The sequence below is a fragment of the Takifugu flavidus genome, chromosome 7, assembly GCF_003711565.1.
Source record: "Takifugu flavidus isolate HTHZ2018 chromosome 7, ASM371156v2, whole genome shotgun sequence".
In the NCBI taxonomy this organism is placed as follows: Eukaryota; Metazoa; Chordata; class Actinopteri; order Tetraodontiformes; family Tetraodontidae; genus Takifugu; species Takifugu flavidus.
This window is the reverse complement of record NC_079526.1, coordinates 6,599,804-6,616,738: the sequence shown is the minus strand read 5'-3', so window position 1 is coordinate 6,616,738 and position 16,935 is coordinate 6,599,804. Positions and strand designations below refer to the sequence as shown.

Genomic DNA, 16,935 nt, shown 5'->3' with positions numbered 1-16,935 from the left:
AATGTTAAAAAAATGAGTAGGGTTGTCAGGATATCGTGTTTTTGCTCACGATATTAAATAAACACCGTCTTGCTGATACTGATCCAATCCAATCAGAACAACACTAAAAATGAGATTAAAATTAGGATTAAACAAGAGGGAGCCAAGAGAGCCAAGGAAAATGCAAGGAGGATCCCACAAATGCTACAGATCCAACAAGTGTTCTCTCATACACACACACACACACACACACACACTCATACCCACACACACACACACAGTTATAACTGAGGTCAGACAGAACTAGCACTGTTTTAGCTCCAATTTGAACCTGCTGAGACAGAGTGAGCTAGTACAGCTGGTGTTAACCAACAAAATCACACACACACACACACACACACACAGAGTGGGGGAACTGCTATAGTAGTGTGGATGGAAATGTCATGACAGTAGATTAGCTGTGCCGCTAACCATCCAGATTGAACAGATTACTGACTGACTGTTGGCTAACTACAGTCTTCATTGAAGACATGACAAGAGGAGACATTTCCCAGACAGGAAGCACCAGTCAGGAGATTCCAAAAATCCTTTTTGGGTCCTGCTCACTTGTTGTTTCACACGCACACCGTAGTGCAGCCGGCGGTGCAGAGGCAGCACATCTGCACCTGTGGGGCCGCACATGCTTCACGCCGTCCAGCAGGAATGTTTATTTTCCCAGCAGCGCGGCAGCATCCGCGGCTTCCTGATGCTCGGCTCTGCTGGCGCGGCACCACGCCGGCCGTGCCAGCAGACTCTCACACAGGGAGGGTGGCTCAGTGGGCAGTGTGGGAAAGCCGGGGGGGGGCAGGAGCTGGGGGCTGGGAGACATTTCAACTGTGTATTTTGCAGCCTAGACAAGCTCTGCTACTAAACAGAGTGGATTTGAAGTAAGTTGCTCACAGCTGAGGGGGGGCTCCTGGTCTCACCTGTGCGAGGGCACCCAGCCGTCCTCTCAGATGATGAGCAGGAGGAGACAACAAGGTCAGAGTTTACAAAGCGCCCACTTCAGCGCGCTGGGTCCTGTGATTAACTTGATGAGGAGTCCATTCAGGCTGCGGATTGAGCTGTCAATCCAGGGTGGATTTAGGAGACACTTACGCTCCGCCCGGGACCGTTCTTCCTCAGTTTTGGCAGGATGATGCTCGGCGCTTGTCTGCTGAGTGAAAGTGAGCCCCGGAATTAGATTTGGTTTTGCCCTTGACTGCGCCTCGGAAAAACCAACGCTCTGAATCAACCACCTGGCGATATAACGGATCCCTCCACCTCCCGAATTGACCCCACCTCGTTCCACTAATTAACAATTCTTAAGTATATTAAAAGTGGTTTGGAACTTTGCAAATGTCACCGCCAAATCTCGCTCTGAGCATTTGCATTTGATGCGGCAGAAAAGATTCGATTGTTACGCTGTAATTACACAGGATTTAATTGGACAGGGTGTAATTACGCACCGTCGTGTCGCCTCCTCTGCGTGTACGGGGGCAGAGGGGCGCAGCGGCGGAGGCTTTCGCCGTCGCCGGTCGGGATTTTACCGCGCACACACACCTCGCACATGCGCGGCTCGCCATCGGTGGTTTTGTTGGAAAACACATTGTTGCGCAGCCAATCAAAAGGCAGCTGATGGCTCCAGTGCGGGCTGGTTTTCAGCGGCGGTGCCATGTGCCGCCATCCCAGCAATTATCAACAATTATCACAACCACTTGAATTAACACGCAGTGATATGATTATAGCGACTGTATAATGTCGGGGACACACTCGAGCGCCTAATTAAAGCGAGCAACGCATGCGAATGTACATCATAATCATCCGCTAATTGTTGGTTTCTGGGAAGTTGTGAAAACTGGTAACGGGGAACTATTTCTCATGCATACTATAATAAGTCTTTTAATCACATTCCATTAGAGCAGGGTTGAATGCTGGCGAACGTATGACAGCACAGAGTGTGATCGTTGGTGCTGTTTGAATTTCTCTGAGCCTAGCATGCTACTGACACCCTCCTTGCTCTCGTCCCCAGGGTCCTCCCGGGTCTCAGCCCTCCCCTCACACGCAGCCACCTCCCCACAACCCCAGTAATCCCATGATGGGACCTCACGGACAGGTAAGCCCCGCTCGCTCGCCGCCGTACGGACAGAAAGCCGCGGTTCTGGCTTGTGCGAGGCCAGTGGTACACGGGATGAATAATTTAGCTGGTTTGGCCCAGCTGTATGAGGTGGAGGTGCATCTGGAGGCTCGCGTCTCGCACTCACCATCCCATAGTCCATCAATAGGCCATTAATATTGCAACAGAGCCTGACATGGCGCGGCTATTCATGCACACGCGGTCCTGAGGGGAGAGGAAGAACAAAATATACAGGAAAAGGAAGTCGTATTACCCTGGAAGGCTGATCAACATGTAGTAGATAAACTGCACAATTGCCTCCACGTTTGGCCGCCTGTTGCATCTGTGTCGCCTCTGCTTATCTCGATGTCGGGATGATGATGCGAACAGGATTCTTCTGTTCATGCTCTGTGACCGAAACACAAAACTCTTATCTGATCTGCATTTAAATCAGACCCCCCCCACCCCCAATGATCACACTGTTGGGTTGAGTTTCAAATTAATTCTTATCAACTGACACAGAAAATGTGGCTCCCTGGATGTGAGTGTTTGTAGCTGCAGCAGAGTACTCTCTCAGGTAATTCTGAAAACCCGCCCGTCTGGGGTGTTTTACATTATTCACCAGCTGCGTGCTGCGAGTACTTTCCCCCGCTCCGCTGCAACCTCCGCGCCGGATCGCGTGTTCCTGTTTCGGCTTTGAATTCACACCATCCAGGCAGCATTTCACATAGCGCCGGCGTCTTCTGACGCAGTCAGAAAACAAGCCGTTCGTGGGAAGCTGTGCAAAAAGGGAGCAAGCGTTATGATGCAGCACGTCATTGTTCTTACAGGCTGTTTCCTGCATGGTTTTGTCCCCTGTCTGTCCTTTTTAGCTCTGTTCTACTGGTTTTTAACCGCCCCGGGGTCTTAGTCATTTCCAAAAACTTCAGGACAAAACCCTTCTTGGAAATGCATCACAAACCGCGCGGCACATTAGTCTTTATTGAGTTAGCGCCCCCTGTCGGCGCATAACGATATTGCCAAACACAACAGAATTGTTGTCAGTGGTAGAGATGTTTGTGCGTGTTTTGGTTTTTTTTAAAAGTTTTGTCTGTCTTAGGGATCAGATTTGCTAATTGAAATAAATCAAGTATCAGAATTAAAGTAGTCCACAATCTAAGTTAAATGACCCGCTGATTTCATGAAATAACCCTGTCTGTCAACCCTTATTGTTGCTGTAACTTAATGTGCCCCAGACCACAATCCTGGAATTCAGTTGTATTGTCGAGCTAAATTTAAGCATCTTTGCTCTGATATTTTAATGTCACAATGGAAAACAAGCCTGTGATTGTTCTTGTTTCCTTCCCACAGCCATTCATGTCTCCGCGGTACCCAGGTGGGCCAAGACCCTCCCTCCGTATGCCAAACCAGCCCCCGGGGAGCATCCCTGGGTCACAGCCTCTTTTGCCAAACAGCCTGGACCCCACCAGGCCCCAAGGTACTGACCGCAGACACGCTGTGGTGCTTACCGCCTCACACGTGGGCCAGTTCTAACGAGCTACACTCCTCTCGTTTCACCTCAGGACATCCAAACATGGGCGGTCCGATGCGAATGAATCCCCCCAGAGGCATGGGAGGCATGGGCCCACAGGTGGGTGCTGGTTTTGCTCCACCGCAGAATCACAGTGTTGTTTATGGTGGGTTCACATCAGCCCTGCATCTGGAGAATCGTCTCATCTGAAGAGAGACGTGCTTCAGCGGCTTCAGCCTGCACCAGAAGCTGAGCTTTAGATGTCAGAACCTCTCCGATGGTTAGCTTGGTTCCAACTGCACCTCACACACCGGCGTCACATTAAAAGTGCTCGTCGCCGACTCTACCCAGGGAAGCGGATGGAGCCGGAACACTCAAAGAGCTGCCACTGACACGTGTTCGCCAAAGCCGCCGCTAATTCTGACACAGTCTAAAATCCTTTTTATTTAAAAAAAGAACATCACTTGTAATGTCTTTCGGGAGACGGGACAGAGTAGTGCAGAAGAAGCATCACCAGTGTCCTTTTGAATGATCATTACGACACAGCTGCTTCATTTTACACCCCAAACACCTCCTGCTGCAGCCTCGCCTCACACAAAGACAGGCGCGCGCTCGTGCGCTCTCCCCGTGCCCTTCGCTCTCTGTCTGCGCCACCCTGGCTTAGTGACTTTGGCGGCCAGCACACCGGCAGCTGGTGCGGCATCTGCTCGACAAGTGTAATCGTCTGCTGAACAAAACTCTTCCTCTGAGTGGAGCAGCTCTCTGTAACCCCTCTCTCTCGCCCTCTCTCTCGCCCTCTCTCTCTCCTTAAACACACGGCGAGCCAGCCAAACTTGTCCCGCTGGGCAGCCATGCAAACACGCAGAGGGGAGCATACAAAGAACCATCCACAGTGGAGACACGCGGCTGACGCGCCTCGCGATTAATCCCTCCGCACCACGTCCCCCTTCGTTAAGAATGCTAACTTTAAGCTCTTTATGCTGACTCTATCTCTCTCTCTCTCTGGGCAGAACTACGGCGGTGGGATGAGGCCTCCTCCAAACTCCATGGGTCCAGGGATGCCCGGCATGAACATGTCAGTAGTTCTCTGGTGGTTCTTTAGCTTCGGTAAGTTTTTACTTCACTCCTAGCATCTGTTTAAACGTCTCCTCCGGTTCTCAGGGGTCCCGGTGGAAGAGGTCCTTGGCCAAACCCCAACACCAACTCGGTGAGTGACGTTCTCTTGCTCCGTAGAGCGTTTCATTGTAACTTGCGTCTCACATTCGCCTCCGTTTCCGTCCACAGATAGCATATTCGTCTTCATCTCCAGGCAACTATGTGGTAAGTCTCTCACGGTGGACATCAGCTCCTGGTTATAAAGCGCCTGACACGCGGCGCCGTCTCAAACTGGCGCTCCGCCATCTAGAGGCACTCGGCGCTCATTTGTCTTTCCGTCTGTCTCTCATTCCTCCCTGCAGGGCCCTCCTGGAGGAGGCGGCCCTCCAGGAACTCCCATCATGCCTAGCCCTGGAGGTGAGTTGTGCACTTCAGATTCTCGTCTGATTTCTGCTTTCATCCAGCTTTCGCTCTTTGTGAGATGGATCAGAACGGTGACAGCGTGATAACGCTGCAGAGACAGGCGGTACTATAAAGAGAAATTCAGCTTAAATCCCCCCTAAACTGGGAATTTATCGTACATGTCATCGGCGTTTCCCGCCAGTCTTGTCACGCTTTAAAGATTGTTGTCATCAAAGCCTGGATTCGTCTGGTGATCTGTTCGGTGTGAGTGGAACACTAACGGAGAACAAAACCCCGTTCCGCCTTCGCCGGCCTGTTGAGGCCTTCTTTTTTGTGTCCACTATTTATTATTTATGTACATACCTCTATTGTGATTCGTTGCCAGGGCAACCCTGTGCACAGAACGCTCCCACTCACACGTACACAGGGAGGGAAAGCATATTTCCACCGCTGTCGCCAAGACAGCGCGCGCGCGCACACGCACACGGGCGCAACACACACAAGCCTCCCACAAAAATGCACACCTCCCACTCAGCGCTGCCCACCTCCTCAGTCACGACTGCTCGAGCCAGATTCAGGGACACAAGATTTCTCCACCTCTGAATCTGTCTTCCTTTCAGTTGTTCTTATTTTCCTCCTGTTTTTCTTATTCCGCTAATATCAGATCAAGGTCACCTCATACTCTCGAATCCTTTGAAAATACACACAGAGAGCAACACAGCATGTACTGGTTGTTGCAAAGTTGTCAGGTTTTTTTCTTTGAAAAACTCCTGCGAGCAGGAAGAAGCCACAAAGGGCCCCTTTTGGTGTAGTGTAGAACTAAATGATTGGAATATTTACCAGATGTGCGCTCACTCTTTATTATGCTGGAAGATTATGGAGCCACCAGAGATGGAGATGAACTAGCTGTAGCTCGAGACAGGCAAGGATTCGAGGAGTCTGTTGCTAGCTGGTCTCTTTGTTAACCTGGTTTGAAAAACATTTGTTCACAGATTCAACGAATTCAAGTGAAAACATCTACACGATGATGAACCCCATAGGCCCCGGTGGAAACAGACCCAATGTGAGCTCAGCTTATCGTCTAAAAACGACCATGTTTTGTTGCCCAAAAGAACAAACCTGGTCATTTTAATGGAATTCTTTCATTTGCTTTTTTGGTTTCTCAGTTCCCAATGGGACCAGGTCCTGATGGGCCCATGGGTGGAATGGGTGGAATGGAGCAGCACCATATGAATGGATCGCTAGGTGAGTGTTAAATGATGCACGCAGACGCATTTGTGTCAGGAGTCTCACTGGTTGTGCCCTCTCTAAGCTGTAGCTCCGACACAGATTTATTTTAAAATAAACGAATAACAGGACAGCACTCAAAAACCGTCCTGGAATTCTGTGTTGGATTTATTTACTGGAATCTCATTAAACTTGCATAATGAAAGAAAAGGCCGTTATGAAATAAACTGTTTTATTGTGCAAATTACTCCAGTGAAAACAAGACTGAATTCTGTTACATGATAATGCAATTATTTAGAATATTGAATATTGAATCAAGCGGCGCGTCATTAAAGCACTCGAGTGTTGCCAGCATGAGCAGCTTCCGTGGTCGGGAACGAGAAACTAAATCCAACGAGTTCAGGTCCAACGCGGGGGGAGCCTGACCTCTTGTGGCCTTTAATGGAAGCGCTCCTCCTGCTCTTCAGGGCCCCACCGAGGGCTCAGTGGGTCATAAGAATCAATCCTAAAGAATTGATTTATTTATTCTTTCACCATTTCCGCTTGCAGGGTCCGGTGACATGGACGGGTTGCCAAAGGTAAGAGTCAACAGGAGATCACCTGTCCGTCCCTCTGTCTGTGTGTTCTGTGAGCTCACTGTATGTGTGTGTGTGTGTGTGCGTGTGTGTGTGTTGTAGAACTCTCCTAACAACATGGCAGGCATGAACAATCCTCCGGGCACTCCACGAGACGACGGCGAGATGGCAGGCAACTTTTTAAACCCATTCCAAAGTGAAAGTGTGAGTACTCAGACGATTGGGATTGGAAATCAGATTCGGATTTGCAGATAGACGCGCGTAAATATAAAAGGACGCAGCGGCGAGAGGATCGCCCTTCTGCTCCGGCACTCTGTTACAGGTCATTTAAACCTCAAATCTGCGTCTGCTGAGTATGAAACCGCCTCCATTGATGAAGTCCTCTCTGCTTTCATGGTCCTTCTGATTTCTTGCATCACCTCGCCGTTAACACACTGACACGCCGTCACCGGTCAGCAGTTTCCTGACCAAAAGTTTAAAGACTAGTCCTCAGTAACACCCCTCCCACCACCACACACACCTCTGTCCGACATGTGCACAAAAACCCAGCATGCAAACACACACGCGCATGGAAAGAAGCATGAAACAAAGGAGCGCGGGCTGGTTCCTGCTTTGCTTGCTGCTGGTTCGCCGTCGTAGACGGATGTTCAGGAGGGTTTGTCGTTAACAGTGATGTCTGCGGCAGAATAACGCGGCCTTTAACTTGGTGACGTGTGATGCTTTCATCTTAAACTGGGCAGTGAAATAAGATTAATCTAGTTTTGGCTTATCTTTTCTTCTCTCCCTCTCTTTTTTTATCTCTCTTTGCAGTATTCACCCAACATGACGATGAGTGTGTGATTTTTTTTATTTTATTTTATATTTTATTTTATTTCTTTTTCATCTCCCCTTCTTCCTCTCCCATCCACCTGGTGCGTCTTGCATTATCTTCCTCCTTCCTCCCCGTCCTCCTCTTCCTCCTCCTCCTCGTGGATGGTGTGCTGTGCCCCAGCAGCCCCTTGGGATGCCCCTGGACAGCAGGACCACCCTCAAGGTCCCCCATCCCAACGCCTGTAAGATGGTCGTGAGAACATGAAACAAGCCGGAACTCTCCCTGAAACGAGCGTTCGGACAGCCCGAAAAGTCTCTCCGGAACCTGAAACCTGCCCTCGTGGTGCGTTCAAGTCCAGCTGAATCGCCCACGCCTCCACCGGAAAGGATGGAAAATTCTAAAACTCTGCTCCTGCCGTGGGATGAAAGAGACGAACTGCTAATGTATGGTTTTCAATAAATGTTTGTAATTTTTTTTTTGTTGTTGTCGTTGATGTCTAAATGATTGTTTTGGTTTTCAAAATGGATATTATTATTAATGTAGCTGTAATTTACCTGTAAAGGGCACATTTTATTTCAGCGGTAGCATCAACAGAATTAAGCACACACACATCAGAAAAGATGCACAATGATTTTCTGTTTACATGATAATTTCGTAGGGTTTTTTTTTCTTTCTGACAGTTAATTTCCTGAAAAGTCGAGCATTTACCGCCTAAATCGTCGCTCCCTTTGCAAACGTCGCTCGGTGAATGGGGAGAATTAATGGCTGGCGAGGCGTCGCTGTGTTTGCTCTGTCCGTCTTAATGATGGAATCCGGGACAGCTGTCGGTTCCCCGGCAGACAGAGAGTCCGTCTTCTCTGGGCTTTGTTCTGTCTGTAAATACAGCATATTTAGCTTGTATTGTGGTTGTTTTATCATTTGTTCTTTACCTGTCTGTGAATCCTGAAATCGTGGCCACTTCCCCTCCATCCCTTTGGTTTCCACCTGATCGCGGACCTCCAGGAGGAGAATCACTCGCGGGTCACGTCTCCTCACCAAGACCGGATGGACTAAGTGACTCGTTGGAGCTGCCTTTGCTCGCTTGGACAGTAAATCCGGCGACAACAACGATGATGGAAGAGCGATGGCCTTCTTGGTTGCCACCAGTCCACACCGCCACATCAGTGGGGGGGGGGTGGACCACAGGATGCGTTTGATGGACTGTTTTCTTTCTGTATTGTCCTGCCCAGAGAATCTGCACACACATATCACACTATTTAATTAGTCTCTTTCTGTGTTTAAGATCTCTTGTTCTGACGGACTCGATCTGTCTCTCGCAGCAGCACAACCGTGACAAAGTTGTCATTTCTACAGGTGATGGTTAAATACCATTTCCTGACATCAGCCTGTACAGGTGAGCACTGACCTTGGGGGGGGCATCTCTAGCCCAAGGAACACACACCTCCTCCATTTCCTCCATTGAACTCCCCCACTCCTCCTTCCCTATGAGTTATTTTTTTCATGTAAATACTGTATAATGCATTTTGATATCATTGACATGTTTTGATATGTCAACCACTACCAATGAATACAGCTGAAAGTAAATTATAAATAAATCTGTCCATGTTTTTCATAGAGATGATGCACTGAGGATTTGGCTCCTGTGGCTAAATTTCCATAGAATGTGTACAGAATACAGTAGGACACAGACTCTGGACGGGAGGACGGGACAGATGGGAGCGGGCTCCGGCCTCCCCGCTCTGTCCTTGGCCCCTTGTGTTTCACTTAAATCTTGATATTGGATTTCAATATTAAAATCTCCCCTCAAAAAAAAACAACAAACAAACATGTGACCTCTTATCGCAGTTATTCATATGAAGGATTTCTATCAATTTAGGAAAACTTTCAAAAAGGTGAAACAGGCTTAAATTTAAGAATAGATGTGTCCTTTGCTATCTGCTCCTGTTGTAGAGGTGTATAGATCGAAGCGCTCACTGATCCTCTCTCAGTCCTCTGTGTATATCGATTGTCAGCCATCTCTGTACTTCTATTGTGATGTATAATACTGTATCATTAGAGGGACTTGCTGGTGGGGGTGGGGGTGGTTGTATTGAATTGGGGGGGTCCTTTCTGATGACACGGCAGTATTCAATATGAAGCAGTCTGTCTCTTGGGTTTGCTTTGTATTTACATGGTAGGATAGTTCAGAATCTTGTCTTAGGGACTTAGGTGTCTTGTGTAGGTAATAAAGATGTTCTTTGTATGTTTCTTTATATTGTAAAGTTTCTTTAGACTGAAAGAAAAACAGATAATTTGCTTATCAAAAAAGAAACAATGCATCAACAATAAATGTCATTTGATTTTTTCTCTCCTGTTGTTTGAATTCTTTTACACGCTACCGTGCAGAGTGGGTATATAAATCCATATTCGTGGTTAGGGGATGTAAAATGGCCATGTAAAAATGTTTGGGCTATGGGGTAGGGTGACCTTTTCTCAAACACAAAAAAAGAATTGTCCCGCTAGAATGCTCAAAACGCAAAAGTCTGCCTAAAGTGTGTGGGAAGATGTGTTACGTCTGATGAAAACAAGGTTAATATCTTAAACCACACATCTGATGTCAAACATTTTTGTATTGAACATGAGTCCCTGAGGATGCACATCAGGCCAAGGTCATGAAGAAGTCATTTGTTAGAGGGAACAAATATGCGTGATATTGGTCAATGAGAAATCTGCCTGGGCTTCATGTACAGCTTCTCATCCAGCTAAATCCCTTCACAGCAAACTGAAGCAAAGGCTGAACAAGTGTTGCCAATTTACCGTGAGCCCCTCCCCCGTTGCAGAGCGCTCAGGCTCCCAGCGGCCTCCCGCACCAGTTCCAGTAGAGCAGACACGTTCTGCGCATGCGCAACAGCGCTCTACTCTGGTTCAAAGGTCAAAGGAGCTGTGATTTTAATAACATACTGAACATACTGCCACCGTGTCATGGTATTACAGCTGCCTTCTGTACTATTGTTAGTGATTAACTGTAACCACAGTTAGCAAATATAGACACACAAAACACAGCAAGATAAGTTGGAAAACAAGACTTTACTGAAAAAGAAGTAACACTTCCAAAGTGTCTTCTTTGGGTCATTTTACCGGTCTGAAGCCCAGATAAAGATATTTGAATGGCACATTTTTTAAACAATCAGGAAAAAAACGTTTATTTATAGTTCAAAACATTTGTTTTTGCTCACATTTTGCCTCTTACACTATTCGTCCCGCCGTTTAAATAACCTGCAAATGGTCAACTATTCAACTGGGGTGGTGACGTCACTCGGCGTCCTTTCTGAACAGCCAATAGCGACCTTCCTTATTGAGGAGTCGGCAACACTGCTGCTTAGCCGGACTGTACCTCTTTGCTCCCTTTCCAAGGTAAGCTGTCATTTATTCGTGAAAATTTTTAGACAGCCCTGTCTGGGTGGCTTATTTTGTCTTAAACAAGTATGAGTTGGAGAGCACAGAACCACTGGATGAAAAGAACATCTTTTAATCGCAGCTAGCTTGTAGCTAGCTATTATTGTTAACTTCTCGGCTAGCGCTTTAGCAATAGCCTGCTAATCGCCTGAACAGTCCACTTGTCAAAAACTTCTGGAAACGTGTGACCAGCTTGGATAATAAATCACTTTTATTTTATTTTTTGCAAAATAACTCATAAATGCATGAACGGATTTTGATGACATTTTAATGAAATGTTGACAATGAGCAGTGGATTATGTCGTTAAATTTAGGTGACGTTCCGGAGTCCGGGTGGGATTTGGCCTTTGATCATCATAGGTAATAATGATGATGATCAAAGGGCCAAGGGGATTTCATCGTGACACATCCTACCATGTATTGCTATATTTATCTCCTGGTAAATATTTGAGCTGGGACGTTATTACATGTTACTGCCTGATTTTGCTACACTGCTTATATCATTCCCAGTTTCCCTTGCAGTTACAATGATTTTTAAATTATTTAAATTGCTGCTGAGACATACTGACTGTCAACTTTTCTTTCTCAGATTAACTAACATTGACAGATAAAATGGATGCCAGCAATACCATCGAGACCCTATTGCCCGATAGTCGAACGTCTTTGCTGGACAGTGGAGAAGACTTTGAGGTTTTGAATGAAGACGACATTGGCGACGAACCTCCTCCTCTGGAAGATACTGGGGGAGGGAAGGAGGAAAAGACGGATGATTCTGTAAAGATCTCTTCAGACACCGATTCAGAATCGCAGCCACGGTTGGAAGAATGGCTGGATGTGTTAGGTACCCAACAGAACCTCAGGTCCTTAAGTTGATAGTGACTTGAAATAATGTGGATCTCTCTGTCCAGGAAATAACCTGCTCAAGAAAAAAGTCCTGGAGGTCGGTGAAGGCCGGGACAGCAGGCCACAGAAAGGACAGAATGTCAAAATTGATCTCAAAACATACACAAAGGACGGAGATCTTGTAGCTGAGGAGCCTGAGCTCTGTTTCACACTGGGGAACGGAGACGTCATCCAGGTAAAAATGAGCCGTTTTTACTAATTGTTTTACCGGTCTACTGATAAAGGGAAACCAGCCATAAGATTCTCCCCGCATGGTTTATGTTGCTCTCAAACCTGTTTTCAGGCTGTTGATCTCACAGTGCAGCTCATGGAAATGGGAGAAAAGGCCTCTATCCAAACTGATGCAAAGTATGCCTATGGTGAACTGGGGAGGTAAGGATTGAATTCATGTCTCAATCAGCTAAACAGATCATGAACCTCCTTTTTTGTCGTACATCATTTTGTTCGTGCTGCATTATCGGGGGGCTAAAGCACACGACCGCACCAGCCCCAGTCATGCCTGCAGGCCATGCTGCCTGGTGGGAAGAGGCAAAATCCATTATTTATTCTGTCCATTTGTTGCAAGAAGCTGCATTTAGACTTGTTTTAGGAAAAAACGACTGCTTTTATTGAAAAGGATCAGAAGCTGTCATCTTGAACTTAACCCTTTATCAACTAATACATGTAAATATTCTTTCCTCCTGTTGTCCTGACTGTAATTCTAAAACATTTATACATGTTTTTCCTTCTTCTCAGTTCTGAACCTCAGGTTCCTCCCAATACAGACTTGCACCTAGAAATCAAATTATTAGAAGCCACTGATGCACCGGACCTGGAGCTGCTGCCACCTGCAGAAAAGATTGCTCTGGCCAACAATACGCGGCAAAAAGGCAACATGCATTATGATCGCGGCGACTATGCTGCTGCTGTCAACTCCTACAGCATCGCCCTGCAGATAACAGAGTCTAGTTCTAAAGGTGAGAGGAAATAAGTGCTGTCTGACGTGTGTGGGAATAACGTTCAAGACGTTAGCCTGAGAGCTTAGTGGCTGAATCTAACATTTCACCATTATGCTTCATGTTTTAGTCTGTTCATTAGGTCGTTCATTGTTTTGTCTCCTTTTGCTGTAGTTGACATTACGCCAGAGGAGGAAAACGAGCTGATAGATATAAAAGTGAAGTGTTTAAACAACCTGGCTGCTTCTCAGCTGAAACTTGAACGCTATGATGCTGCACGGAAATCTTGTGTCTTGGCACTGGAACAGCAACCCGACAATGTCAAAGCACTTTTCCGCATGGGCAAGGTATGTTGGCGCCTGTTCCACGTTCCCTGTGCATCCGTGACTGGTTAGCTAACCGTTTCTGTTTACGTAAGGTTCTAGCCTTTCAGAACGAGTACAGAGAAGCCATTCAGATGCTGAGGAAGGCGCTGAAGCTGGAACCAAGCAACAAGGTACTCCTGGCCTCTTTGGCGACATTTTTAAACGCAAGCTTCATTTCACCGTTATGGCCAGAGGGTGGCGCCACAGGGTAAAACATCGCTCCACTGCCTTTGCCTTGCAAGGTCAGCTGGACTGCTGATTCATCGTTTAAGAGGATCTGCTTTCACGTTATTGCTTTAAATAGGTTCGCTCTGCCTCCAGCTCTGTCCGTCGCTGTCCGCTACGTCTTGTCCCGCTTACAGCTGGGTGCTCGCTGTGTTTCCACACTGAGTCACTGAGCACCACCAGGTTTAGTGTGTGGGCTTACAGTCCCCCGCTTGATTCCTACACCAATCTGTGGTACAACACACGTCCTGGCTGCCACTCGAGTTTGTGCAGCAACCTTTGTTTTATTTTGCTCTTGTTCACCATAGGTGGAATTTAATGGGCCTTTTTATCATTTCACAAGAGAAGAGGCTCATTTTTAGGTTGTTGGTCTTGGATAATAATTTGAAATGCTGACCTGGCCTGCAGAGAAAGTGCACATTATCTGATTGTTTTTATGGACATGGCGCAGACCTTATTGAGGAGTCAAATACTGTAATCTGGCTTTTATTTTAACCTATTCTGTGATAGTAAAGCCATGATGAGCAATTCCTCACTGACACCAATACACACCGATGTGTATTTTTAATATGAGGTATATGAGGTCAACTGTGTGCACCGCTTATCTTTAGCAGAACTGACAATAACAGTTTAAACTGCCTCACACTGTTTTGCACACAAATGCTATTTAGGACACCCAATGATTGTTTAACCTTTTTTTTCCCCCTTGCACTGATGATAAACTGTGTTCATTTTTATTTTGGCAGGTCCTTTTGCATAAACGTGTAAACGTGTCAGTGGCAGACTGAACATTTGGAATTTATTTTTACTATTAATCAAGATAACACCAGTTCTCATTATCATCTGAATTAAATACTTGGTACTCTTGAGTCTTTATTTAGAGCGCCTGCTAAAATTAATGCCATGTTTGGCTTCGTGTGAAAAGATTGGTTTATTTGTCAGCGAGCAGCTTTACGAACAGCAAAGCCTGACGGGAATTTCTGAGACAATAACTGAAGCTATTTCCCAAAATTTCCTGCCTGTCATCTGCCGTGATTGCAGAAAATTGGTCTCATGTTTCCTCTGCACAAGTTCACGGTGCCATTTTTCGCGTTTTTGAGAGCGTGTGTGGAATGTTGCTCACCTGTGGTTCCATCTCACCAACACTCATTATTTCCAACTATCACACACAGGTAGATGGCTGAAAATAATGAGTGTTGCTGAGATGTGCGTATAATTATGGCAGCAAACAGAGGAAACTCCCACAGTCACAGACACTCTCTTCTGCCTTTGGATCGCTGCACATCTGTTCATCGTCTCTGTTTCTGTGTCTGCTGGTTTCATCTGTTTAACATGAGCACATCAGTGCTCACTGCTTCTTAACCTCTCAGGTCTGCTGAATACACACCATGATCTTTATGTTCCAGCCAGAAAAGTGAAAAAGGATGTGCATAATCCTATGGGCATCGTGCACCAGGAGCGGGTTGTGATCGGATCTTGCTGTCGTGGGTCTATCGTCGCTAAACGAGTCCCATATTATTTAGCTTTAAAGAATGGTGTTTGCATTGCAAATAGAACAAAACAGAAACTCTTCCTCTTCGCTGAGCTTGTTTCCTCTCGTGTTGGGTCGGTTGTGTCACTTAATATTTAGTCAACAATATTGTGTTGCCACAAATGAAACACAGCAGTTTAGTATCTGACAGGAGAATGAACATATTGTGGTCGGTACATTTAAAAAAAATCTTTACTGACTTTTGGCTAGGCCGCAATCACGTTGCCCTCATCTCTCGGTAAACAGCTAAAGTGATTGGCGGATTTGAGTGACATCAGCAGTTACAATAGCTACCATAGATTTCCTGCACCTACAGCTTGGGTCCAGCATACTGTGAACCTTTAGCCCTTTTGTCTAAACAATCAGAGATTGCTCCCAGACTTGGATAGAACAGCTGTTGCCAGGCCTGTAAAAGTTGTTGATATTTATTTGAGCAGGTTTTTAGTTCTGTAAATCACCCTGAAACAATCGGTTACTGACGCCGAATCAATAAAGTTGAATTGAGAACTCATGTTGGCCCGTGAGGTGTCATATCGATATGTGGTTTGACAGAAAAGGTTGTTTTCTTCCTGCAGATGATCCACGCTGAGCTCTCTAAACTGGTGAAGAAGTATTCAGACCACAGAGAAGTAGAACAGGCCATGTATAAGAAGATGCTGGGCAACACCTCTGGCAACAGCAACCAGGGAAAAAAAGCCAATTCATGGGTAAGAATATCTTTATTTGGACGACATCTCGGGTCCTCCGTCTCCGTTAGTGGATCATCCACCCTCTCGTCTCTCCTCCCCCAGGGTCTCAGCTGGAAGTGGCTGTTCGGTGCCGCTGCCGTGGTCATCGGTGGCGTAGCATTATCTGTTTACATAGCTGCCAGAGACTCGGCACAGTCCACTGTGATGATGTGACCATTCGGCAACAGCGAGAGAGGCTGAAACACAGGAGCACGTCTGGAAGTGCCTTCTGAACTCCGGACAATGGCGCTGTGAGCCTTTGGTGGTTTTCCTCTTGGTCTTTTCTTTCATCGCTGCTGTGTCTGAGACTTTCACTCTATGTGACAACGGTTAAATCAATATTTAAGTTGTAGACACACGCATATCTATTTGTTACTTGCCCACACACCTTTTCATTCCTGCTATTGTTTTAATCCCCTGATGACAATGTTAGGTTTGAGTTAGATTGTTGGACCCGATAATTTAAATACATGCTATTTATAAACTATTTTCTGTTTGGTCCTTTTTTGGTAAATTATTTTATATTCTATCAAAGAATGAGAGCTGAATGTGGTTTGACTTTCAGGTTTGGTACATGATGACTGCTGAAATACATGAGTTCTATAGAATTAACTCAAAGTGGCCAGAATAATGCAGTACAAGTCTAACTTTTATCGATATTTCTGTGGAACTTGTTCTGTGCTGGACTTACGTGTCCTTATTACTTTGAGATCGAGGCGCTGATCTTATGGGCAGGAAAGTGTGGATTCCTGGTATTGTCGCCAGGATTGATGCTTGTTTTATTTAATTCTACAGTTTCAAGATGCTATACCTCAATTTTCCTATAGTAAAGACCAAATGTTCCAGGATGACTGCCTTTCCCGTTAAGATGCATTGTTTTTAAATGCAGACATTTTCCTTTAATTCCATTTTATCTGATTGTTGCTTCCTTAGAATAATATAATATCAATGCACTGAACTTAGATCATCCCAAAGCTTCATTATATAGGACGCAATGGCTTGTGACACACTAAATCGCTCCTAAAACTTCCTGCTTTTGTTTTCAATACCTCACAATAAAATGTGTTAAAATTTGCGTGT

The 16,935-nt window shown here is 46.0% G+C and overlaps 2 protein-coding genes across 6 annotated transcripts in view; both read left to right on the top strand.

Moving 5' to 3' along the window:
- Positions 1–10,077, top strand: part of ssbp4 (single stranded DNA binding protein 4) — a 55,047-nt gene extending 44,970 nt beyond the window's left edge. For 2 of the 4 annotated variants that reach the window (XM_057038219.1, XM_057038222.1), the window contains 13 exons: positions 2,030–2,113; positions 3,464–3,590; positions 3,676–3,743; positions 4,634–4,698; positions 4,785–4,830; positions 4,908–4,943; positions 5,081–5,135; positions 6,113–6,183; positions 6,287–6,365; positions 6,897–6,925; positions 7,025–7,126; positions 7,733–7,754; positions 7,917–10,077. In XM_057038219.1, the coding sequence (XP_056894199.1) occupies positions 2,030–2,113; positions 3,464–3,590; positions 3,676–3,743; positions 4,634–4,698; positions 4,785–4,830; positions 4,908–4,943; positions 5,081–5,135; positions 6,113–6,183; positions 6,287–6,365; positions 6,897–6,925; positions 7,025–7,126; positions 7,733–7,754; positions 7,917–7,978 (846 nt within the window). In that variant the 3' untranslated portion in view covers positions 7,979–10,077. Of the gene's footprint in view, positions 1–2,029; positions 2,114–3,463; positions 3,591–3,675; positions 3,744–4,633; positions 4,699–4,784; positions 4,831–4,907; positions 4,944–5,080; positions 5,136–6,112; positions 6,184–6,286; positions 6,366–6,896; positions 6,926–7,024; positions 7,127–7,732 lie in introns of all 4 variants that reach the window. The other 2 variants (XM_057038220.1, XM_057038221.1) reach the window with 2 other exon arrangements.
- Positions 10,078–10,973: 896 nt separating this feature from the next.
- On the top strand, positions 10,974–16,930 carry fkbp8 (FKBP prolyl isomerase 8). 2 transcript variants are annotated; one of them, XM_057037820.1, is made up of 9 exons: positions 10,974–11,126; positions 11,758–12,009; positions 12,077–12,246; positions 12,355–12,443; positions 12,807–13,027; positions 13,181–13,353; positions 13,425–13,502; positions 15,703–15,834; positions 15,919–16,930. In XM_057037820.1, the coding sequence occupies exons 2-9, from the start codon at positions 11,781–11,783 to the stop codon at positions 16,027–16,029; spliced, it is 1,203 nt and encodes a 400-aa protein (XP_056893800.1). In that variant the 5' UTR covers positions 10,974–11,126; positions 11,758–11,780; the 3' UTR covers positions 16,030–16,930. The 2 variants fall into 2 exon arrangements, with proteins under 2 accessions (XP_056893800.1, XP_056893801.1); XM_057037821.1 differs by lacking the exon at positions 10,974–11,126 and adding an exon at positions 11,485–11,607.
- The last annotated feature ends 5 nt before the right edge of the window (positions 16,931–16,935 follow it).

Bases quoted from the DNA above. Each gene is read 5' to 3' on its own strand.
- fkbp8 (XM_057037820.1), top strand. From the start codon at position 11,781: ATGGATGCCAGCAATACCATCGAGACCCTATTGCCCGATAGTCGAACG. The intron at 12,010-12,076 runs GTACCCAACAGA...CTCTCTGTCCAG, and splicing joins AGAATGGCTGGATGTGTTAG to GAAATAACCTGCTCAAGAAA. The intron at 12,247-12,354 runs GTAAAAATGAGC...ACCTGTTTTCAG, and splicing joins GGAACGGAGACGTCATCCAG to GCTGTTGATCTCACAGTGCA.